Source organism: Helicoverpa zea, chromosome 25 (genome assembly GCF_022581195.2).
Source record: "Helicoverpa zea isolate HzStark_Cry1AcR chromosome 25, ilHelZeax1.1, whole genome shotgun sequence".
NCBI classification, from domain to species: Eukaryota; Metazoa; Arthropoda; class Insecta; order Lepidoptera; family Noctuidae; genus Helicoverpa; species Helicoverpa zea.
The window spans coordinates 7,849,448-7,873,786 of NC_061476.1; the positions used below are offsets into that span (position 1 = coordinate 7,849,448).

At 38.8% G+C, this 24,339-nt stretch overlaps 2 protein-coding genes across 2 annotated transcripts in view; one reads left to right on the plus strand and one right to left on the minus strand.

The window, feature by feature from the left end:
- LOC124642826 (NACHT and WD repeat domain-containing protein 2) overlaps nucleotides 1–6,881 on the plus strand; it is a 47,297-nt gene extending 40,416 nt beyond the window's left edge. Inside the window, exons 26-33 of the mRNA XM_047181549.1 lie at nucleotides 292–443; nucleotides 899–1,117; nucleotides 1,557–1,761; nucleotides 2,180–2,327; nucleotides 2,616–2,778; nucleotides 3,021–3,152; nucleotides 4,023–4,247; nucleotides 4,581–6,881. Coding sequence (XP_047037505.1) covers nucleotides 292–443; nucleotides 899–1,117; nucleotides 1,557–1,761; nucleotides 2,180–2,327; nucleotides 2,616–2,778; nucleotides 3,021–3,152; nucleotides 4,023–4,247; nucleotides 4,581–4,725 — 1,389 coding nt within the window. The 3' untranslated portion in view covers nucleotides 4,726–6,881. The remainder of the gene's footprint in view (nucleotides 1–291; nucleotides 444–898; nucleotides 1,118–1,556; nucleotides 1,762–2,179; nucleotides 2,328–2,615; nucleotides 2,779–3,020; nucleotides 3,153–4,022; nucleotides 4,248–4,580) is intronic.
- The window catches only part of LOC124642825 (fibulin-2), a 41,358-nt gene continuing 23,733 nt past the window's right edge, over nucleotides 6,715–24,339 (minus strand). The window contains exons 14-28 of the mRNA XM_047181548.1: nucleotides 24,089–24,232; nucleotides 19,691–19,835; nucleotides 18,235–18,953; nucleotides 17,772–17,966; nucleotides 17,242–17,358; nucleotides 16,459–16,635; nucleotides 13,506–13,646; nucleotides 12,927–13,084; nucleotides 12,347–12,442; nucleotides 11,342–11,469; nucleotides 10,733–10,872; nucleotides 10,161–10,305; nucleotides 9,727–9,847; nucleotides 7,839–7,960; nucleotides 6,715–7,478 (exon numbers count right to left, since the gene is read on the minus strand). Of these exons, the coding sequence (XP_047037504.1) occupies nucleotides 7,316–7,478; nucleotides 7,839–7,960; nucleotides 9,727–9,847; nucleotides 10,161–10,305; nucleotides 10,733–10,872; nucleotides 11,342–11,469; nucleotides 12,347–12,442; nucleotides 12,927–13,084; nucleotides 13,506–13,646; nucleotides 16,459–16,635; nucleotides 17,242–17,358; nucleotides 17,772–17,966; nucleotides 18,235–18,953; nucleotides 19,691–19,835; nucleotides 24,089–24,232 (2,711 nt within the window). The 3' untranslated portion in view covers nucleotides 6,715–7,315. The remainder of the gene's footprint in view (nucleotides 7,479–7,838; nucleotides 7,961–9,726; nucleotides 9,848–10,160; nucleotides 10,306–10,732; nucleotides 10,873–11,341; nucleotides 11,470–12,346; nucleotides 12,443–12,926; nucleotides 13,085–13,505; nucleotides 13,647–16,458; nucleotides 16,636–17,241; nucleotides 17,359–17,771; nucleotides 17,967–18,234; nucleotides 18,954–19,690; nucleotides 19,836–24,088; nucleotides 24,233–24,339) is intronic.

Below are 24,339 nucleotides of genomic sequence, written 5' to 3' on the forward strand. Positions count from 1 at the left end.
AAGTACGAGCCTTAAAACCCACTCATTTTATTTTGCCTCCGGGTAAGTGCTTTATCTATAAGAACTTGCTATCATCATCATCCTCCTACCCTTATTCTAACTTTATTTGGTTCGGCGCAAGATGTGCATACTCTTCTATTTACTGTTACAGCCTTTGTATCGTCGCACTGCTGGGCACAGGCCTCCTCTCACACGGAGAAGGATTGTTAAACTCTTCTATTTGCCGACTACTATTTATTAAAGATGTTAAACTATATACTAAAAAACTTACTATTAGGTCCTCATTTCCAGGAAGAGAAGCCAGAGGAACCAGAGATAGACCACCGTCTCCACGGCATAGTCCTGAAGCTGCCTCACACTATCCGCAACATCTCCACCAAGATGACTCTCTCCAACTCCTTCATGATCAGCAACAATAACACTTATGCTGTTGCTGGGGTCAGGTAGGTCTTCGATATTGTCACTATGTTTATTGGAAATGTGAAACTACCCCGACTATATGTCTGCCTGTGGGGTTTTACAGTCAAAGTAAGTACCAGCTGCATTGAAAATTCTTTATATGCTACTTTTTACTAAGATGGGGAAATTGGTTCTGTTAGGATGATAGTAAAACTGCGGTATTGCTCGAACTAGTTCACTAGTTGAGATTTAATAGCCAAAAAGTCCAACAGACTTCTTGATCTCTCGTCATCTGAAGAGCCATTCGGCAGAACATTATTTTTTTTATAATGGCTAATAATTCCAAATATATAGTGTGTAGGCTCTCTAAACAATTAATGAAAAAAATAAGATCCTTCTAAATATTTGACTTATCTATAACGAATCCGTACTTTTTTCGTAACAGTTAGGACAGTTTATTTAATGAAAATGCAAAGAAACATCATGATATTCTTTGCAGAAAAAACCTCTACGTATGGAGTTTGGAGACCACGAAACTGATAAAAGTGTTAGATGCCCACTTCGGCAGGATAGTCCAGCTCGAACCCCTGACTGTTGGATCCTGGAACAATGTGATCACCTCTTCCATTGATAGGACAGTCAAGATCTGGAACATCGACAATATTTTTGAACAAGTCCATAAGATTGATCGGCAAGAGCTACCTATTGATTCTATAAGGTAAGAAGTAAGATTTGTTGTAGAAACTATGAGTTTTCTTTTAAGAGGTTACAGTAGCGTGATTATATATAAAAATCGACGTCTGAAAAAAGGAAGTCAGTAAAATAACAAACTCGGAGTAAGTGGCACATAGGCAGGTTTTGTGGGTTCTATGAATATGCTATAAGACCTCTTCTATTACCAAAAACCACACAAATGAATACTTGGACTGTCTTAGTTACCAAAACTGTTCCTGTCGATGTTAGTTTTCTTTGTGTTATATTTTTTTTGTTATCAACTGTAATTGTGTAATTGATATCAAATATCTTAGAAAAGACAAATAAATACATTTCCTTTTAACTGCCAGTCCACCTTCAGCAAGTTTGCTAATTTAAAAACATACATTTCCTTTGTACACTGAATGTAATAAGTTCTTGGTTTCATTCTCCTTACTTTCCAGCCTAGCCCGTGACAAACACCTAGCAGTGACAGTGACTCGAAGCTGTTGGGGTCTCTGGGATACCAGCACTGGGAAGCTATTAGCCCAGCTAGCTGAAGCACCACTTGGAGCCATCGTCACCCATGCAGTCATCACTCCTAATGGGGATAATGTGGTTACTGCAGAGTCTGGCAGTGTGGTCATTTGGGATACGCCGGAGAAACAGGTAAATTATATATTTTGAAGATTATCTTCTCTTTGGTAATTTAGGAACTAACCATTATTCATTGATAGATTCTCACTTCTTTTTATATCAGGTTGTTTTCCAAATTAATTTGACAAAAAACTGTATATAGACAGAACCTAAAATTTATTTTTTGACTGAATCCTTCAACTTTTAAGTCACTTACGCTGTGTTTCACCATTTAACTATAAAGAAAAACCGAACCATTTTCAGTAGTCAATTCGACAATTTTACCAATGAGTGGCAGATATACGGCTACTTATGGTTTGGTAATAATGTAGTTATAGTTGAATGGTACAACTCGCCCTTACTTCCTTAAAAATCTCTGTGTATATAATTTAGAGCTTAAAAATAAGTAAAAACATGAACAACGTAATATAAAAAATACCCTTTCTTCAAGGCAATATTCAAAGAAGAACAGAAAGGCATCAAGCAAGTCCTACTTCTGGAGGACGGAACCAAGTTCATCACGATATCCATGCAGGCTACAGGCAATGACAGCGTTGACAATATCGGAATGGCTCATATCGTTGCTAGGACTATTCCAGGTGAGGAGTTCCATTTATATAATATTCTGTTTAAAATGATCTGTAGGTAGTTCAAATTGATAGAAGTTTAGAAGTTTAATGGTCACTTTCAAGCGAAGGATTGGAGTGATTCAGAAAATTTATTCAACAGGCGTAAGCTAAACATTCTTCATTAATTTAAGATTGAGGTTGCACTTTCCGAACGTCGTCTTTTTTACAGTCGCTAAGTGTCTTAAAAAAATAGGTATTGCAAAAAAACTCTCAGGTTCAAATATTTTAGTAAAAACCATCTCTGAACTCTTATTTCAGAGGGTGAGAAAATTTACAACGCCGAATATGAGATCCGAGGAACTGGGTACAAGTCAGCTGTTGTGTCAGCTGATGAGCATCACATCGTGGCTCCGGGTGTTGACAAGTCTTCCAGGGATTGTCTGCATGTATTCCATGCGAAGACTGGTGCGAGGCTTCATAGGTACATTTAACCTCAAATGTCTTTTCAACTATTAACAACGCAGCTTCTATAAATAACTTGGTCTCAGGACCACCGACATACTGTTTACTATGAATGTTCACGGTCAATTTTCAAAGTAAACATTTAAAAAGTTTAGAAGTTAATGAAAATACAATTGACAATAACAATTTTACTGAATAAATAATATATTACCCGTGGGTTTACCACGAGCAGAAGCTAATCCTTAATCGATTCTATTTCAGGATCCCCATTAAGAATAGTGGCATCAAAGACATGCAGTCTATAGTGGCATTGCCCCATAAGCCACTATGGGTGGCCGTAGTGGGAAACGACAAGGCTGGTATTCTTGACATCAAAACTAAGAGGCATATTAGGTAAGCCTTTGTTTATTTTTATCTTCAACAATCATCTTAGATATATAGTATACTATATCTTAGAAATTATTAATGATAAATTACGAGACTCCTTTTCGCCGCCAAATAATAAATTAGTTGTCATGGGTCTACAAATACTAATAATAATAAATAATAACCTGCCATTTTTACGTGTATTTATTACATTGTTATCGGCAGGTGCCATAGTTCCCGTAGTTCCCCCATTCCTAGTCCACTAGCATCCCATCACAATAGCCCAAGTAGTTTTCATCCATAGTTAACAATAGTTTAGCACAGAACCGGGGATTGTCCTTGGGTACATTTCTATAGTGTATACAGGGATAATCGTCGGTTTTGTGTCACCATTTCATTAAAGTTGTCTCAAAAGGGCTTCAGCGCGTTGGCTTCGGCCCCACGTTCGCCTCCCAAAAATCCGGGACTCTGTAGTCCCGAGGTCTGGAAGAGACATACATATATAATAATAATAATGTCGGGACATCTTTTCACACACGGTTGGTTAGCCCCATGGTAAGTTATTAATTAACTTGTGTTATGGGTGCTAACACAACTGATAAACTACATATAGCTACATATATACATATTTATAAATACATATTGTAACACCCAGACCACGGCTAACAAGCATGCTCATCACACAAATGTCGACCGCACCGGGAATCGAACCCGGGACCTCAGATTCGGCAGTCCAGCTTGGTGACCATTGCGCCATAGAGGTCGTCAAAGATCGATTTATATTTAATAGGACATATTAAAAAAAAACTAAAAATTCAAGTTCAATATGAACTCAATTTGGGTGTATACTTTTCAGGCAGTTTACAGTAAATATCGATAATCATTCTTTTATCACAGGTTCGTCCCTCGTTGGAACGGCTCATGCACTCGGGATGGCAAAATAGGTCTTTGCGCTCCCTCCCGAGGAGGCTTAGACCTCATAGAGCTGAAAAAAGGGACCTCAGTGCAGCAGCTGATCTACAGGGCTGCTGAGGGCGTCTTCTCCATCATTACCATGTTCAGCTCTACGGATGACTATGTGTTTTATTATCATAGTGGGAGGAAGACGCTGAGGGTTTTCAGGTTAGTATACTTAGGGATATAAAGGAAGCTTTGAAAGTGGTCAGTCGTATTGATTATTAAGTAAAAAATCCACAACCTTAATGTTGAGAACAAAATACTAAAGCTCCTGAATTTGGAAAACAAACACTGCTTTGAGATTGATACAAAAAACTAGCCAGGCTAGACCAAAAGTGGGATGTTCTCTTTAATGGCAGCCTGGGCAACCAACATACTTGGGATTAGTAAACCAAAAAATACCTAAAACTAGAATGAACTCTTAAGAACTCCCTTAATTAGGTACTCAAGGTATATGACTGATTTCTCAAGCAATAATTTACAACATCTTCCACCCAGGACTGTAGATGGTCGCGCCATAGCGGAATACCGAGCTCCGGCAGAAGTGACCGGCGTGGCCAGCGCTCACGGTGGAAAGGCGGTAGCTATAGCGTCTCAAGATGGCTGCCTAACTGTGCTGGATATTGTAGATCCTCATGTTTAGTATGGTGCTTGGTTATAGCCCAGTTTTGAGAGCAGGTTAGGGTGTAAATTGTCTTTTGACTTACCTTTTTTCAAGGCTTAGTTTAGGGTTTAGATGACAGTCATTGTTCCTCTGCTCTTGTTCTAATTTATTATGTTTAAATATTTGGTGTAAGCATCTCAGCTTCTTCGAGGCTTTTCTATCTGACGTCATCTTCCAAGTAACGAGACAATGTACTTTGGATTTCAATTTATTGGAAAAGTAAATGGTAGGTATTGTTGTTTTGGCTCAAAACACAGCAAATTTGTTTTTTTTTTTTTTGAGAACAGATTTTTTTGTAAACAGATGAGAATGAAACATCGTGATAAGACTTGAGCAATTGCCGTAAATGATCCGAAATCACCGATCCGTTCCGTAAAAATGTAGTTCTTAATTTTGAAATGATACATCTTATTGGGTTGGGCAAATTTCTTAATTGAACGCAAATTATAATGTTGTTTACGAAGAAGGGAAAAAAGTGACAGTAAGAATACATAAGATTCATCCTACTCTGCTCTCAACTGGGCTTAACCTGAAATACACTGAAACGATTGCTCTGTGATAGTAAGGATGTGAAACTAAGAAGGTTATGATAAGGATCTCAGAAAGTTGTGCTAGTGTTGGATAATACTTTCTATTGAAGCACGTAGTCTATGTAGGACATCACTAGTAGTCAAAATTAGTGTAAAGTTGACGCCAGAGTGACGCGAAAATTTTGAAGTTTTTGAAAGTTTTGAATCACACAATCAACCGGAAAAATCTTAAAATATTAGACACATTTAAATAACATCAGCAAGAGTTTTCTTTTTCACGATATCTCTCTCTTCTGAATTTTGGGCACCCTGTTTAGAGTCAAATACGTTATTAATTTTCAACATACCATTTTGTGTCTGTTTAATTTTTAACTGACTTCAAAAAAACGGAGAAGATCTCAAGTCATTTCTTTTATTTTTTCGACTTTCAATGGATCATTTTTATCCTCGCGAAATTCTGGTGTTGACTGTACTATTAGTGGTAGAAATTCCAGTAGTATGTAGTTCTAGTCAAATAATGTTCTAGTCAATTCAATTTAATCAGTCTGTAGGAAAAGTCAATATTAATATTAATTTGTCAAACTTGAGGCAGCAATTTATTGTTGGTAAGGTCTATCTCCGATATATTAAGCTTTAGACAATCTATCTAAATCTTAAAGTACCCACGTGTTTCATGGCAAGCGGCTGAAACGATTCACTACCTGTATAACTGAGAATGGACATTTTTGTACAGGATGTATCAAGCAGTTTTCACAAGATAAAATCGTAGGAAACACTACATAGTAAATAATATTGAGTTTATACTTATTGCAGAGAGAACTTACCAACAGCTAAATGTTTAAATGAAGTAAATTCATTTACAGTTCTTTCTATAGTCAATCATCGTCTGTTTAAAATATACATATATTTTGACGTTTTAAAATATTTTTTTATATGGTGTATAGTATGTTTTTTTATTATTATTTACACAGTTTTTTTTAACTATTTATAATGTTACGTCGAGTTCCTATGTATCAAAATATCTTTTAAAATATACTATTTTTATGATACCTCATAATAGTACCTGCATGTAACCATACCTCACTTAAATCCATATTTAAATAATCTCTATTTTTCTTGTTATATTATGAAATATGTATGACACTGGTTAAGCGATAAAGTTTCAGTTAGTTATCTGATAGTTTATGCTTAATGCTATCTGCCAGTTATCTACTATCCGAGACCTGTGGAACGAAAATAGTTATAGTTCATCTGTCAGATAAGTCCTGTTAGGCTATCAGAAACTATCACTAACGGGGGGAATTAAGTATTATTTTTCATGTAAAATAGAAATATAATATTTTATTGTTCCTTCTTACTCTATTTAAAGAATAAAACAAAATCATGGTACTTATTCATATTTTATTAGGTTTAAGTCTATACAATAATAAATACTAAGTATTAAAACTAATTGTTTTATTTATAGCACTTAGAAATTTAATATTTTAACAACATTTCGACTGTAGGCAGTTTTTTTACAGTTTGAGCCAAAATTATTGACCTTGCTTTAAATGTGTCAAGTATATTGTTTTTTTTTTTTACTTTGGCTTATGGCAGAATCATCATTTTTATTTTCTTATTTTGCTTTATTTACTCACAACAATATTCTAGCCTGATTATCTAAACTACAATCTTAAAGTCCTATGGAAGTAGTATGACTTTAAAAGCACCATTTTTTCACTCAACTTTTATTCACTCATTTATATAATATTCATAAAACAGCAAATATTATGACGCCGTGTAAAAGTATGGCTACAAAAATAATTCCTTAACTATTTATTTAAAACAAAAACAATACTGAATTCACAGAATGCAGTTCAAAAAATATTGGTTTGATTAAATGGCTTAAGAAATGTTTGGTAAAAATCATTTGGGGCCAAAACTGTGCTTCTATTTTTAGCTTACAAAAATATTGTGATAACTCCCAAATGATGAATACCAAACAAAAATAACAAAAAAATTAACTGCTGTCCCATTTTTTTTGCTCGCCAGTGTATCTTCTAAAACTCGTACTCGGAAACGTATATGAATAGTTTAGCGACGGCTGTTCCCCCAAATTGCTCGTGAGTGTAAAGTTCCATAGTCATCTCTAACTCTATGCTCTGTGGTCCTTCTAGAGGTCTCACTAGTGATACTAGACCTTCGTTGTTGTTTTGTGTTAATCTGAAAAAGACAAGGCAATAAAATAACAGCTCTGGATGTTCACGCCGCCGTTTTCATCCTAATCTACCTCTATTATTGGATTTTTTACATTATAATAATATGTTAGACTGACCGGTGCGGCTGACTGATCTTGGTAAGAGGGAAGATCGGAATATAGATAAAAGAAGTAGAGTTCATAAGGGTGAACATTCAAATATTCCTCAAGAAAGTACCTTGAGGTAGTATAATAAAAGGTAGAGTCGGTGTATATAAATTATACGCTAGGTAAAATGCCTGAAATAATTTCAAGTAGACTTTCATAACAGTCTTCTCAAAAACATTTTTAGAATCCCCTTCGTTTTGAAGGTAGTGTATACTTACAAGAAGTCATTGATATCAGCTTTCCTCTTAACACTGGGCGGCGTGTTAACGTTCACCACCTTCAGCTCGAACCTCATCTTCACGTACGGCCAAACTGGACCTCGCATTGTGAAGAGTTTTAGCTGAAAAAATTGAATTAATTATATACCAGCCCCGGATCTTCAATTTTTTTTAGGCGGGGCAAAAACTGAAAAATGCCGCCCCGCCTACCTACCTACTTATTTTTATTTTCACCAACGAAAGTCATTTTTTTGGTAGGTAAATGTGTCCAAATAATTGTAGGCTCAAACTGTTGGCCAGGTTTAAGTTATAAAAGTCGAGACAGAATAATGCAATTATTGTAAAAATTTGTGCGAGCGAAAGAAGCGCGCAAATTTTTTAATTTTGGGACAAAAAAATTAATAAATTTTAAAAAGCGCTGTAAAGTAACAAGCAGTCGGAAGCGCAAACTTTTTTGTTTTTGAGGACTCCATAAAAAATAATTTTTATAATATAATAGCGAAATTTTTGAGCCTACGACACAATATTAAGTGACTAAGTACATTGTAAAGCCACGAACTTTTTTAAATTATTTGTTTGAAGACTCACAAATTAAACTGGGAATTATGTACAAATAAAACGAAACCGTAATAAGAGCGAGTGCCATTTGTGTTCGTAATTCGGTGCGTCAATAAAAATAATAAACAATCAGAAAAATAGTACATACTTTGTCATTTAGCCGCGAGCGTAGCGAGCTAGAATTTTTTCACTTATTTGGAGGATGTTAAAAGTGAAAAATAATCAAAATGATCGATCAATCAAACAAAGCGAAGGCGACTTTTTTGTCTGTATCATATGATACAATGTGGAAATTCCTTATCAAACAGGGGCGTCCCGCGGCGCCCCTGAGACCGAGGCGCCCGGGTTATTCGCACACCTTGCACCATAGCTTAAGACGGCCCTGAAGACTCACAAATGAAACTGGGAATTATGTACAAATAAAAAGAAACCGTGATTAGAGCGAGTACCATTTGTGTTCGTTGATTCGGTGCGTCAATAAAAATGATAAACCATCAGAAAAAACAATACATACGTTGTCATTTAGTCGCGAGCGTAGCGAGCGAGAATTTTTTCACTTATTTGGAGGATGTTAAAAGTGAAAAATATTCAAAATGATCAATTAAACAAAGCGAAGGCGACTTTTTTAGAAACTTTGCTTGTCAGTATCATGATACAATGGAACTTTCTTATCAAACGGGTGTAATTTTTTCGAAATTTCCTGGTGGTGGGGCGCCCCTGAGACATCACACCCTGCACCATAGGTTAAGACGGCCCTGTAGGTAACAATTATGGTATCCTGTGATGTAGGATTTAAAATCAGGCAGTCGCCTGATTTTGCCGCCCGGGGCATGGGCCCCGGCTTGCCCCCCCCTAGATCCGGGGCTGTTATATACCTGTTATTTCAAGTAAATTTTTGATTCCAGATGAAATGAGACCTATTGGGTTTTGGTCACAGAGAACAAAATGGATAGCGGAAATGCAGTAGCGTAAAATCTCTTAAGAAAGTAGCGCGCTAAAATGCGGGTGTTTGGGGGACGAAGAACGTTACTGTCCGCGCCCTTATAAGTCTTCTTTGAAACCTGTAATTTTTTTGTAATACCAAAAATTGTTCACAGATATCTATCTCAAAGAACCCAAGCGCCCCGTTAGGTTACTCGTAACTGATTGTTTTGGTTATGCCCACCGTATCTATTTGAGCTAGAAGAATGGGCCTGACCTACCTGCATTATGGTATCTGCGCTAATCTTTCATTACCCCGTGGTTAAAATGCGCAGTACACATAAATGATTTTTGAGTTTTTGAAGAAGATATTGTATGTAGATGATATAATAACAGGTACAGGACTAACCATAGACTCCGGGATGTACAAGTTGGAGACAAACGTGATGAAGTTGTATGAGATGGTGGTCGGCTGATGAGCGCAGTTCCAGTCACCCACTGGACATACACGACCTATCTTGTTGCAGCGGCTGAAAGAGAAATAGGTCACGATTTGGAAACACAAGATGTAAAGAATGATAAAATAAAAATATTTTAGACTAATATAAGTGAACGTATAAAATAAATACTTTGGAAGTATCACTGTCAAAATCCACTATTTTTAATAATTTATTTTCTCGAAGAATAAATTGTTTTCATAAAATTCGTGAATGAATGGACTTAGACTCATACACTTCCTGCTCCGTTGATTTAAGAAATTCCTGGAAAAGGCCATGGGGATCTTTTGAAAGTCCTCTCCAGAATCTCACGGAAATTAAGTAAATGTCAAGAGTAAATACTAACTGTTTATTTTCTAGCTGATAGCCAACAGGACAGGAGATGTGCAGACAGCGGTAGCTGCCTCGCGTGTTGACGCACACATCGCTGGACGTTGTGGAAATGCCGCCCTTCGCGCACGGCGCCTCGCCTGTCTCGCATTCGTCTATGTCTGAAGGAAAAAATTGAGTCAAAGCAAGCAGAGAAAAAAAGATGCTACCAATTTTTGGTGCTTAGTAATACATTTAATCAATAAACACTGACACATCAAAAGTGAAAACCATAGGATCGATGATTAAATCACGAATCTCAGCTGTAATTTCAAAATCTTTGAATATCTTTGGCAGTCGTTAATGGTGGTCAGAAGTCAGTAAATCTGACAACCAGTTAAGACTGTTTGGTAAGCCAAAGGGTGCCCGGATAACAAGGCAGAGTTAGACTGGTAGCCGACCCCAACATAGTTAGGAAAAGGCTCGGGGGATGAATGGTTACGAAGAATGATGAATAAGAAGAAATAAAGCTTTACAACCCTGGCTTCGAGTCATCCATGTAAAATATAGAAAAGGCTGGACAAATGATGATAAACAAGAAACACTTACCAATACAGCTCCTCTTATCCTCGGACAGTCGGTACCCCTTGGGGCAGGCACAGCGGTAGCTCCCCGGCTCGTTGACGCAGCGCCCCACGCACGGGATCTTAGACCTGAACTCCGTGCACTCGTCTATGTCTGAACATGTGCTGGGGAACATTAACGTATCTTGTAGAATAAGAAATTAACTTGCTAAGGTTTTTTTGCAACTTTATGACTATCATTTTTTCTGTGGGCACAAAACTGGGATGAAAAATCACTACTCTGCTTCTTATCAAGTGAGCTGCAGCACCTACAAGCTAGGGCTTGTGTCAGAGTTTTCTCAAATCCACCTGACAGCTTCTGACGTGGAAATATAACAACGACTGCTAGAAGCATTCGTGGACGCTTTACGTGCAAGGTCAGAAAACTTTATCGGATTCCTGCTTCCTCGTTCTTTATGGACTAAAAGGAAGTTTCAAAATTTTATTTCGCTGACAAAAACCATGTTCCTTTTGGAACCCTTTTTTATCCAGAGTAACTTGACAACTCTCTCAAGTAAACCATTCCTTGCAGTAGCATTACTTCAACCATTTCTAAGAACAACTTAAAACATAGAAAATATATCATTTTCCTTACCTGTTATCAGAATTGAGTCTATATCCTCTATGACAGGCACATCTGTAGGATCCCCAGACGTTGTTACATCGGTGCTGGCACAGCGAACCGGGGCGAGACTCCATACATTCGTCCACGTCTACGCAAACCTGGGTCAAAATAAAATAACTTTAGTTACCTCGAAAAGGTCATGGTGGACTATTGGGTAAAGAACCATCCTCTCAAGTGTTAGTGCGTGAGTTCGATTCCAGGTCAGTAAAAAGTTTCAATGCAACTTTTCTTATCTTTCTCAGTGTATCTTGGACACCATTGACTGTGTTTCGAACATAGATGTAATATACTAAACAAGATTGCGCACGCTCAAAATATATATTTACGAAAATGAACTCTATTCCAACGCAATAAGGTACTAAATTGGTTGCATAATACACAGAGGCAAATCCGAGCCGAGAGTGACAGTTAGAACGGAGGCCGTTTGTCTCTTTCTAACACCTTGCCAGCATAAAAAATCTTCACTTCGAATCTTCCTGCTTTTATACTGCTAATTCCCGCTAATTAGTAAAAGCCTATATAAGTATTTTAAGGTCACAAACTGCGTAAGTTAAAATTTCAATACCAATCTGTGTTTAACAATCTTAGCTAATTCGGGTTTGTCTCACCTAGCTTAATCTCATAGTCACCCTATTAGAAAGGGACAGACGGCCTCCGTACTAACTGTTTCACTCGGCTCGATTTTTGGGTAAAAGTGCGCAGTCCTGTTTACTATATTATGTCTATGGTTTCGGATGGCACGTTAAACGGTAGGTCCCAGCTGTCAGTGAACATCTTCGGCAGTCATTACGGATAGTCTATAGCCAGAAAGTCTGACACCAGTCTTACCAAGGGGTATTGGTTTGGCCGGGTAACTGGGTTGAGGAGGTCAGATAGGCAGCTGCATCTGATTGGTCTAGAAGCCGACCCCAACATAGCTGAGGAATAGGACCGGGAGATGATGACTTTGCTTCAATTATCGCATTAACATCTTACCTTATCATTGACGGGTGCTGATCTAAAGCCGATGTGACATTTACATTGGTATGAACCGACTGTGTTCAAACAATCAGCATTCTGAGAGCAGGCGGGCTGAAAATAACATTAAAGTTATAAGTTTACAGTACCTCTAGAAAAGAATTAAATCTTGATCAACCTGGTTAGTATTTGGGAGAAAATATCAGTAATTTAATAAGAATCGTAGTATCTCCCGTAATCTAATAGCGTGAATACTTTTTTTTTAGAATCGTCAATGGCCCCCTCCTGCTGTGGGTGCAGCGTGAGGGAATGTCAGACTCTCACTGACTAAATCCACCATGTTCCTTCTAGCCCTTTATACACCAGAGCTGTGGTAACTCTTTTGGACAACCCCGCAACAAATAGTGTGAACTTGGCATGAAATTGGCTTTACATTGAAACAAACTCAAAAAGGAATTTAAATCAAAAAATAAACCACGATCCTGATAAGATTAAGTACAATAGTTACAAAAACGGTCTTTTATAGCATATTCAGAAGACCAAAGACTTCAAAAGCAATTCACCCATAATACATAGAATAGTTCTATAATGATCTTACCACACTGCCCGCAAGTGCACACTCGTCTACATCTTCACACTGATGATCTCCAACTAGTCTGTGTCCGACGGGACAGTTGCAGCTGTACCCGCCCGGTAGGTTCGAACAGAGCTGATCGGGTCCACACTTCGCTTCCCCGGTTAAACACTCGTTTACATCTGGGAAAGTGGGGTATAAGTTAACTTCGGCTCTACATATAGGTAGTCTTAACACGGAGGAAGGTCAGGCGCCTTCTCTTAGGTCAAAAAAATTAAGGCGTGACCAAAATGACGAAGTTACGAGTGAACTAAAAAGGCATACGAGTTTCTGGAGACGTCAATGAATTTTGATTTAAAAAAAAATTGCGAGTTCCAAAGAAGGCAAGTTCAAAAGCATAGGAGACATAAAGTTCTTCTTCCTCCGAACAGCCGCATTTTGGCGCGATACTTTCTTAGAAGTTTTTCCGTTACATTATACATCTCCGCTAGTCATTTTGTTCTCCATCTATTCCCCGCTTAGAATTTTATCAACACTGCTCTTCTTATGGCTCTTATGTCATAACTATGTAGAATTCTCTCAAATATAGATTTTCTTACTCACCTACGCAAGTATTGAAATCTCCTAGAATGTAGCCAGCTGGGCAGGTGAACACTGAGCCTTGTTCCACCGTGGTGATATCAGGAGTCAAATATTTGGTGCCCTGATCCGGGATTACTGGCTGCGGACGAACTGAGGGGTACACTGGGGACAAAGTACGTGTTTATGTTAATAGCCCGGTCAAAATAGACATAAAAGTAGTGGTCAAATAGCATAAATTCCCGGAAAGCTGAATTTTAGTGGAGAGCTTGGGTTTATCATAATAAATAAAATATTAAAAGTCCCCATCGATCCCATGTGTGCGTCAAAAGTTATTCGAGGTTAAATGTCAAAATTTTAGGTCTTTTGATTTTTTTTCGAAAACGGTAAGTTTTATCAAAAAATAACATTAGACCAAAGTTGTAGATCTTAAAATTTTCTACAAAAATGCCATCAACAGTTTTCTTCTAAATGTTAACATTCCTGAGATATCGCGATTCAAAGAGTCACACTACACATGATATGCACATATAAGCAACGTATACGAGGGCTTCGAGTTTCAGACTCTTACTCACTAAAAACCGTCGTGTTCCGTCGTAAGCCTTTTATGTACCAGGGCCGCGGTAACTCTTTCGAATAATCCCGCAGCCCCGGCAGGCCTTGGCCCCGCTGGGGTTGCTGACACAGCCTACCTGGTCCTGCGCGGCGGCCGGGATGAAAGGTGCGAACTCTTTGTCGTTCCGCCTCCTCCTTCTCGAGCATGATTGCTTCGCAGAAGGAGGCGACAGCATCCCATACCCTCTCGCCCCGGACCATGGCCTGAACCAGGGCCGGACGCGAGAGGTCGCCGCCGCCTAAAGCCTCGACGAGGACCCGACAGTGCTCTTCCCACCCAGGGCACACCTGGACTGTGTGGTCCACCGTGCCCTTGGGGCTATCCCGAGCCATTCCTCAAAGAGGAGACTTACCGCCACTATGGTGGCGTGCCCTAATTTACAACATCATGTGTAAAACAGAGATAAAGTTAGGAGTTTACAGTTTAACTTTCAGTTGCATTGTATAATTTTGTCAGCTTACTATTGTTTGTATGTACTTTCTAAGTATATCTAAGACACCAATGACTTTGTTTCGGATGGCAAGTTAAACTGTAGGTCCCGGCTGTCATTGAAAATCCTTGGCAGTCGTTACGGGTAGTCAGAAGCCAGTAAGTCTGAGGCCAGTCTAACCATGGGGTATCAGGTTGCCCGGGTAACTGGGTTGAGGATGTCAGATAGGCAGTCGCTTCTTGTAAAGCACTGGTACTCAGCTGAATCCGGTTAGACTGGAAACCGACCCCAACATGGTTGGGAAAAAGGCGGAGGATGATGACTATTGTTATGTAATAGACTGTTTGTGAAAATATTACTTTTTAAAAGAGTGTCTATGGAGTTTTTTGCCCGCTCTATAAGACCAACTTTTTGGAACCATGCAAATAGTGTGACGTTTCATAGGAGCCTGCAAAGGCCTTTTTATAATAAAAAGATTTTGATTTAGAATTTCAACGTGGGCACTCTAGCCTCAGTGACAAGCCATGACCTACATGACCCAAGATAATATCGAGGCTATGCGGCAGTTAATTCTCGCAGACCAACATGTAACATACCGTGACATAGATCCGTGGGCATAACGATTTTTTTACATTCCCCAAAATTAAGCAAAGCCTTCATGGTCAACGTTTCAGCACACCTGAAAAAGCTTTTGACTCATACAAATCGGCCATTTTGACTACCCCCACTTCAGAATGGAATAAACATTTCAAGAACTGGTTTTAATGCGTGCAAAAGTACATTAAATATCGCGGAGAATTCTTTTAAAAACAATAAATCGTATTAAATAATTAGATTGTCTTTACTTATTTCAAACGACACAACTTAAAAGGCAGCCCTCGTATATACGTGGCTTATAATTATGTGCATAACATGTGTAGTGTGACTCTTTGAATCGCGATATCTCAGCAATGGTAATGTAGCGGCACTACAACTGTCAACACCGCCATCTACACAGTCGCCGACGCAACTCTCAAACAAGTATCCTGCATCGCACATGCAGTGTTCGCGCGCACATTAATACGCGTAGATCACCCCGACAACAACTGTCGGGCAGTAGCCCACCGGACAATATCACCTGTCCGGTCGGAGGATCCTCCCTTTAGTGCGAGGTATGATGAGCTTTACTCTCTGCTCTCATATCTCCACAGTAACATTTAGGAGAAAACTGTTGATGGCATTTTTGTAGAAAATTTTAAGATCTACAACTTTGGTGTGATGTTCTTTTTCGATAAAACTTACCGTTTTCGAAAAAAAATAAAAAATCCAAAAATTTTGACATGTAACCTCGAATAACTTTTGACGAACACATGGGATCGATGGGGACTTTTAATATTTTATTTACAATGATAAACCCAAGCTCTCCACCAAAATTCAGCTTTCCGGGAATTAATGTTATTTCAAATGTCTATTTTGACCGAGCTATAAGTAGATCCTTAGGTTTGACCCTTATTACAGACTAGCTTCCAATCTATTTAACGATCTCGTATAAAAATTGGACTTCGTGATAAATGTTTGATCATTGAAACAATCAAATGTGGACCAGCAATATCCTCATTTAAGTAAACTTTTCAATAATATTGCTAAAGATTCTGTCAAAACGCTTTTCGGCACGGCCCTGGAAATAAAACCGAGACCTCGTGCTCGGCAGTTGCACTATGTGACAAAAAGACCAACAAATTTTTTGATGATAATGATGACAGATAATAACCAAGTCCAGTCTAACCAAGGGTTGCCCGGGTAACTGGGTTGAGGAGGTCAGATAGGCAGTCGCTCCTTGTAAAACACTAGTACTCAACCGCATCCGGTTAGACTAGAAGCCGACCCCAACATAGTTGGGAAAGAGGCTCGGGAGATGATGATGAAAGATGATAATTATATCAGAAACATACCAGGCTCATTCCCATATCCCGATGGGAACTGTTTGTTCTTCTTGACGGGAACACATCGGTGTCTGACGTCGTCCAGCTTCCAGTTAGGAGGGCACTCGCACCGGTACCCTCCCTCAGTGTTGATGCAAATCTCTACGGCTGCGCAGTTCGCTTGTCCGTTTGTACATTCGTTCATATCTGGAGGTAGAAGCAGTGAGCATTGTACTAAAGCATTGTCGTCAATAAAATTAAAACATGTGAATGTTCATTGTAGAAAACTGGCATTTATATTGTAAGTGAACTTGGGCCTAAAGCGGCTTTCAAAATATTCTGACACTAGGGCTTGTTAGAATGAAAATAAAAGATTATAAAATTTTAAAAGAAATACTGCTATTGAATAATTCATTAATATTGTTATTGTTCATGAGAAGGCTTTCAACAACAATTTTATTTGTTATCACTAGGAAGTGCTAAAAGAGGTATTTTGAGACTCTCTTACAGTGAAATTTTAATAACGATGATTGTTAAAACATTACTTGATCTTTAGATTCGTTTTTGTTGTTGTTTTTTAATTGGTGAACATAATAGTAGTAGTCAGAAGCCCATAAGTCTGACACCAGTCTAACCAAGGGGTATCGGGTTGCCCGGGTAACTGGGTTCAGGAGGTCAGATAGGCAGTCGCTTCTTGTAACACAATGGTACTCAGCTAAATCCGGTTAGACTGGAAGCCGACCCAAACATAGTTGGGAAAAGGCTCGGAGGAAGATGATAATAAAGAGTATATCTATCTATCTATCTACATACCTTCGCATACTCCAGTTTTAATGTTATGGTGGTAGCCGACATCGCAGAGGTTGCTCGGCAGGAATGGCCGAACTGTGCTTACATTGTACACAGGATATCCCCAGAAGAAAGATTTTTCTGGAACACAGTGGTTTAATTACGGGTCGAATGATCTTAAGGTTAAGCAACGATGGGCGCAATCGGCCCGTGAATGGCTTATCATTAGGTCAAGACGTGTACCTTCGTTTTTCAGATGTTATAGTAAATTGATGCGTAGACGTTACTGGTTATCAAAAGCCAGAAAGTCTCACAAACAGTCTTTCCAAGGGATTGTCCAGGCAATTGGGTTGAAGTCGTCAGATAGGTAGTGGATCCATTTAAAACACCTTCTGAGTTGTATCTGGTTAGACTGACAGCCGATCCCAACATAATAATTATGTAGTTGTGAGAAGTTTAGCCAGATGATGATGATTGGGTGCCCACAAATGTTTTTTTAAGAATTCATATTCATATTTAGTTTCATTCCATCATGTTACAATAATACTACTTACTGGTAGAAGTAGGTAACGTAGGAACAGGAGTAGTGGTGGTAGTAGAAGATGAAGTGGTGATGAACTCGCAGGTCTTAGAGACCAGATCTCTTCGGAAGCCAGGGGCACAGTTACAGGTGTAACCACCGATGGTATTGCGACAAGTCTCGGTGAGGCCAGAACAAAAGTGGCGATTAGTCGAGCATTCGTCTATGTCTAGAAAATAGAAAAATGGAAAATCAAGATTTTTTTGGAAAACAAGATAATACTAAAAATAAGAGCCATCTGAAGGATACTTTTGAGGATTTAACAGTGCAGGAGCAGCTGAATGCAAATAAGTCTGTCAAAAATTTAAGGACAAGAAAACATACTGAACTTTACTAGCAAAATTACAAAGCAAAATAGACTTTAAAAAAATCATCCAAAACATTAAAAAAAAACACTTAGTTAATCTGGATATTTTCAGAATCACTTCAAAACTTACCAAAGCAAGATCCATACTCATCAGCCTCAAAACCATTAGGACATTCCGTAGGTTTCTTATCAACTTTCGTCCACTCATTTTTCGGAATATATTTAGTATCAATAACTACTGACCCATCTTTGTTCCTTTTACCCTCAACTACTGCCGTTTCGTTCTCTATTTTCACATTAACCTGATGCGGGGGAGTAGGTTTTGGTGTATCTGTCGTATATACTTTTGGCCAAGTTTTTTCAGTAGGTATTTTTGGCAATTCTGATTCGGGGATATCAATGGGAGGTAAGTGGTAGGATGGTGTAGGTCTAGGGACTGAATATGTAGGTATTTGTTCTGTAGATGTTGGGGGATATTCTGGTTGCTGGGGTTTTGTAGGTGGGGGATGTGGTACGGTTGGTGGGGGCTGAGGTACAGTGGGTGGGGGCGGTGGTACTGTTGGTGGGGGCTGAGTTACTGTTGGTGGGGGCTCTGTTTCAGTTGGTAAAGGCTGTGGAATCAGTTCTGTTGGTCGTTCTGGGACAGGGGTTGTAGTTGGTTCAACCGTCTCATTTTTATATAAATCAGGTACATGTTTGGATATAAAGGGTGGTTCCACTTCATTGTTTTCAGTTTTTTCAGTAGTACTTGATGTGGGCGGAGACTGAGGCTGAGGTAGAGGAGTTTCAGTGGTCGTGGTTGTAGGTTCTTTTGGCTGATTATCTGCAGTCGATGTACTGTTGTCCTCTCTAGAAAAAGGGTTTTTTTATTGCTCAACAAATGATTACTAATGATAATGATCACAATAATAAATGATTGATAATGTGTATTATGTACGCTATAGGCACACTGGAATACTTTCTTTGCAAAACAATAACTACAATTATTATGTAGCTTTACCATTCCAAGACAAAAAAGTCGTGGTGGTCTAGTGGGTGAAGGACCAACCTCTCAAGTACGAGGACGCGGGTTCGATCCCAGGTCAGGCAAGATGCAACTTTTCTAAGTTTGTATGTACTTTCTAAGTATATCTTAGACACCACTGACTGTGTTTCGGATGGCACGTTAAACTGTAGGTCCCGGCTGTCATTGAACATCCTTGGCAGTCGTTACGGGTAGTCAGAAGCCAGTAAGTCTGGCACCAGTCTAACCAAGGGGTATCGGGTTGCCCGGGTAACTGGGTTGAGGAGGTCAGATAGGCAGTCGCTTCTTGTAAAGCACTGGTACTCAGCTGAATCCGGTTAGACTGGAAGCCGACCCCAACATGATTGGGAAAGGGCTCGGAGGATGATTTACCATTCCAAGACACAACAAATCTAGTTATTAGGAATCAAACTTAAATCCGCTAAACATGCAATAGAACGTAATATTTTTAAACATAAATTAAGTATAATTATATTTTCATATTGGTATTTTTTTTAGTTTTTTTTTTTCTAAATACCTAACAATACTCCAGTTAACCAGATAACAATAAAGACAAACTTACTCAGAATCATCATAATAATACTCGTAATCAGGCGTAGTGGATGTAGTGGTGGTGCGTTTGCGCAGACAGCGGAACGAGCCGCGGATGTTCTGACACGTGTAGTCCGAGCCGCAGTTGTGTATGTTTAGCGCACATTCGTCTATGTCTGGGAATAAAAAATAAATATGTAAATACACAGGAATACATTTTTACATACGGTTGGTGAGCCCCATGGAAAATTATTACTAATTTATATTACTGGTGCTAACACAAATGACAATTTCTCACAAAAAGATTGAAACCAATGATGTTTTACTCATCAAACAACATTTAAAAGCAGCATTATTGTTTTCGGTATTTCTTATGCATCTATTTTTTGCTTAATAAACGGATTCTCATTATTTCTTAACAAAAAAGTAATATGAAAATTCACTTGTAAGTGAGACCACTCAAACATAGTCATCTATATCTATACATATAATAAATCTGTAAAAAAACTGTGTCTGTACATTGAATATATCAAAAAAATAATAATTGGGTGGGGTTTAGAAACAGTAATGGAGCACAAATCCAAAAAAAAAATTCTGTCTGTATGTCTGTATGTCTGCATGTCTGTATGTCTGTATGTCTGTATGTCTGTATGTCTGTTTGTTTGTACACGCTAATCTTCCGAACTACTGAACGGATTTCGACGATTTTTTCTTTGTTGTATCAGTATTAAGCCTGGTCAACATATAGGCTATAATTTATCTTCGAAACTTGAAGACCTGATGCAGAACTCCAACAGACCAACAAAACTATAAGAGATACAAAAATGGTGCCATGGCAAAAATTGTTTCATGTGATGAGCATTTTCAGCTGAGATAATAAATTTGAAGATCTGGAACACCTGATGGGGAACCCCAAGAGCCCAGCTTCTCTGTACCATATACAGGTATGATGTTTTAGCAAAAGTTGTTCAATTTGATAAGCACTTTCTATTGACTTATACAAATTGAAGATCTAAAACACCTGATGTGGAACTCCAGGGGCCCAGCTAGACTATAGCATATGAAGATATGACGTTTTAGCAAAAGTGGTTCAATCTGATAAGCACTCTCTCTCTATTGACGTATAAACATCGAAGATCTGGAACACCTGATGTGGAACTTCAAGAGCAATACTACACTTGAAATGTATAGAAATGAATGTTATGAAATAGGTATGGCGAATCAAAAAAAAAGTAATTAGTCCGTCTTTTAGATAACCCTAAAATAATGGACACGTATTTTTCTTTTCTCTCTCTCACAAACAAATAATAACGAAGATACAACACGCTTGAATTTTGTGTTAAGTCACTGCTTAGTACAAATTTTACATACCTAGACGTGGCGTTACGAGCCCCCAATCTCCGACTTTGTTTCGTTATATCTCATTATTATTTTGTATGTCTCTTCCAGACCTCGGGACTACAGAGTTCCGAATTTTTGGGAGGCAAACGTGGGGCCGAAGCCAACACGCTGAAGCCCTTTTGAGACAACTTTAATGAAATGGTGACACAAAACCGACGATTATCCCTTTATACACTATAGAAATGAACCCAAGGACAATCCCCGGTGGACGTCGTTAAAAAAAGACAATCCCCGGTTCTATGCTAAACTATTGCTAACTATGTAGGAAAAGTACTTGGGCTATTGTGATGGGATGTTAGTGGATGACAATGTATTAGGTACATGTAAAAATGGCACGTGGAGACTTGCCACCTCACTTACTGGGCCCCTGGGAACCAGTCACTGAATAGCAACAAGAGGGCAACAGGTACATGAGCGGCTGTAGGGTGAGGATACCTCGGTGGACTTTAAACGCTGATTACGCGCTCCCTGTGCTTACCATGAGGCACCTACCCTCCGAGCGGGGCTACTAATCCTGCTCTAGCGACTCCACTCTGGACGGCCAAGCCAAGCCAGAGGCGTGAGACCTACCCCCGTCATGGTTCACTCCGACCGGCCGGAGATGGGGGACAGTATACTCTCCCTGGAGAACTCAGTATATATAGCCTCGCGGGGTCGCTACTCCCCGTCATCAGCCTCAGATGTCCTGCGGTGCCTGTATCTCATTATTATTGTCGTTATTATCTCAAGAGCCTTTGTCCCAATTATGTTAGGGTCGACTTCCAGTCACGATGCAACTGAGTACCAGTGTTTTACAAGGAGCGACTGCCTATCTGACCTCCACAACCCGGTTACCCGCTCAACCCAACACCCCTTGGTAAGACTTACTGGCTTCTGACTACCCATAACGACTGCCAAGAATGTTCAATGACAGCCGGAACCTACAGTTTAACATCCCCTCCAAATAACGGTCATTGGTATCCAAAATATACGTAGAAAGTACATAAGAACTTAGAAAAGTTGCATTGGCAGGCACTTGCCAGACCTGGAATCAAAGCCGCACGCTCATACTTGAGAGATTGGTTCTCTACCCACTAAACCACCACGACTTCCACTAAGTCACCACGACTTTGTCATCTATTTAATGTTTTTTTACGTAATAATACGTGTACCTAATATTTTTGCCACTCACAACTTAAATGCGGACTAATTAGAATCACCACTTTTATCCCTATGGTCACGTCTATTGCGGTTCAGTTCTCAGCGTTTTGTTTAGTCTGCTGTGCTTTTGCCGTTAAAGTACAAAAATTTAATATATGGAACGTTTCTAATGGTTATGCGTATTCCGTTGTTTCCAAGTCAACGGGCCCTTAAAATTCAATATCAGACTATTCAGATCTTTGATTTTGCTGACCCCGTAGTCGCTGGCGTAAGGGACAGGATCCGCGTACGAAGTCGCGGGCAGAAGCTAGTTCTTAATAATCATGATGAGTCAAAAGAGAGTGTGACTTACATACTAGATAAAAAAGAAAATAAGTTATTTATTCAAATTAGGCTCAAAATCAGGAATGCAACTTTTCTAAGTTTGGATGTACTTTCTAAGTATATCTTAGACACTATTGGCTGTGTTTCGGATGGCACATTAAACTGTAGGTCCCGGCTGTCATTGAACATCGTTGGCAGTCGTTACGGGTAGTCAGAAGCCAGTAAGTCTGACACCAGTCTAACCAAGGGGTATCGGGTTGCCCGGGTAACTGGGTTGAAGAGATCAGATAGGCAGTCGCTTCTTGTAAAGCACTGGTACTCAGCTGAATCCGACATGCCGACCCCAACATGATTGGAAAAAGGCTCGGAGGATGATGAGGCTCAAAATCAGGAGTTTGTGAAGTTCCAGTTTACAAGAGACAGACCCAAAAACGCCCGTCCTTCACTACTTCCTATGTGTTTTAGCTGGAAAGAAGTGGTGGAACAAACGTCCCAGCAACACAATTCTGTCAGTATGGTTTGTTAAACCAGAACTCTCTTAGAATAGGCATGATGACAGTAATCAAAAATCATTAAAATAATATATTTATTAAATTAAACTTGAAGCTTGGAATATAAAACGCGCATTGTTTTCTTTATTAATAATGTGATTAATATGTATTTTTATAAAATAAAATTACGAAATAAGGCAATCCGCCATGATATCTTGAACACCAATCAGAGCTCGTGACGTCATTTCTCAAAACAACTCGCGCGAAAGCGCGCGAACGTCACATTTCGTTATTGTGAACTTCCACTGCGATCTTTGTTTTTATTTAATTAATTGTGTATAACACGAGTTATGGAGCCCGGATTTATCAAGGCAAACAGCGCTAATTTGCCTAGAATTGATATCATAATGCTGGGAGAGTTTTTGGCATCAAATAAAGATTTTTGTTCAGCTGAATTTAGAAATGTTAAAACTTCCATGTAAGTATACTAGTTTAATTAAAAAAAACTTCCATGTAAGTGTATTAGTTTAATTAAAAAAACTTCTATGTTAGAATCTAGAGAACTATGTAATAACTTACATCAAAGTGATCTTCACAAAAATAAAGTTGTACCCTGGGCAATATTGCTTTTGAATCTCGCCTTGCAAGTTTAAGCCACTTGTTTCGTATTTTTTTATTGTGAGGAACGTACACAAATAACTTATCAGGAGTTGTTTTGGATGTGTTCTTACACTGGGGGACCCCACAACACCTATGCCCTTTCGAATTCATATTTAATAACACAAAAAACTTAATTATTGCACGAGCGTTGTTTACTTGCGTCTTGTAATTTCAGTCGTGACGTCACAAGTGACGACATGACACTGACAAGCGTTTTCGCGCCGGATTCAAAGTGGACAGACAAAAATGCAATTATTTGATAAAAAAAACTTCGCATTTTCTTAAAATTAATAATTTTTCATATAAAATAGACGTATACCTACATCATACAAAGGTATTTAAAAATTTGTCATCATGCCTATTGTCTTGATTGAGGTAGGGAATTATGTATGTAGTTAGTATTTTCTCCTTACCCTCGCATTTTCCAGTAGAATGATGCAACACATAGCCAGTGCCGCAGGAAGTTATCCTGATGCAGAGGTAGGAGCCAACAGTATTGTCACATCTCTGAGCTTGAGATATGCAGTTGTGTTCTCCTGTAGCGCACTCGTTCACGTCTGCAAGTGAAATTATTTGTTGTATAGTGATTTTTGATATATTTTTATGTATTTTTTCCTCATGAAGAGCTAGTGGATAAGTAACATATGTAGATGGCATCATAGAT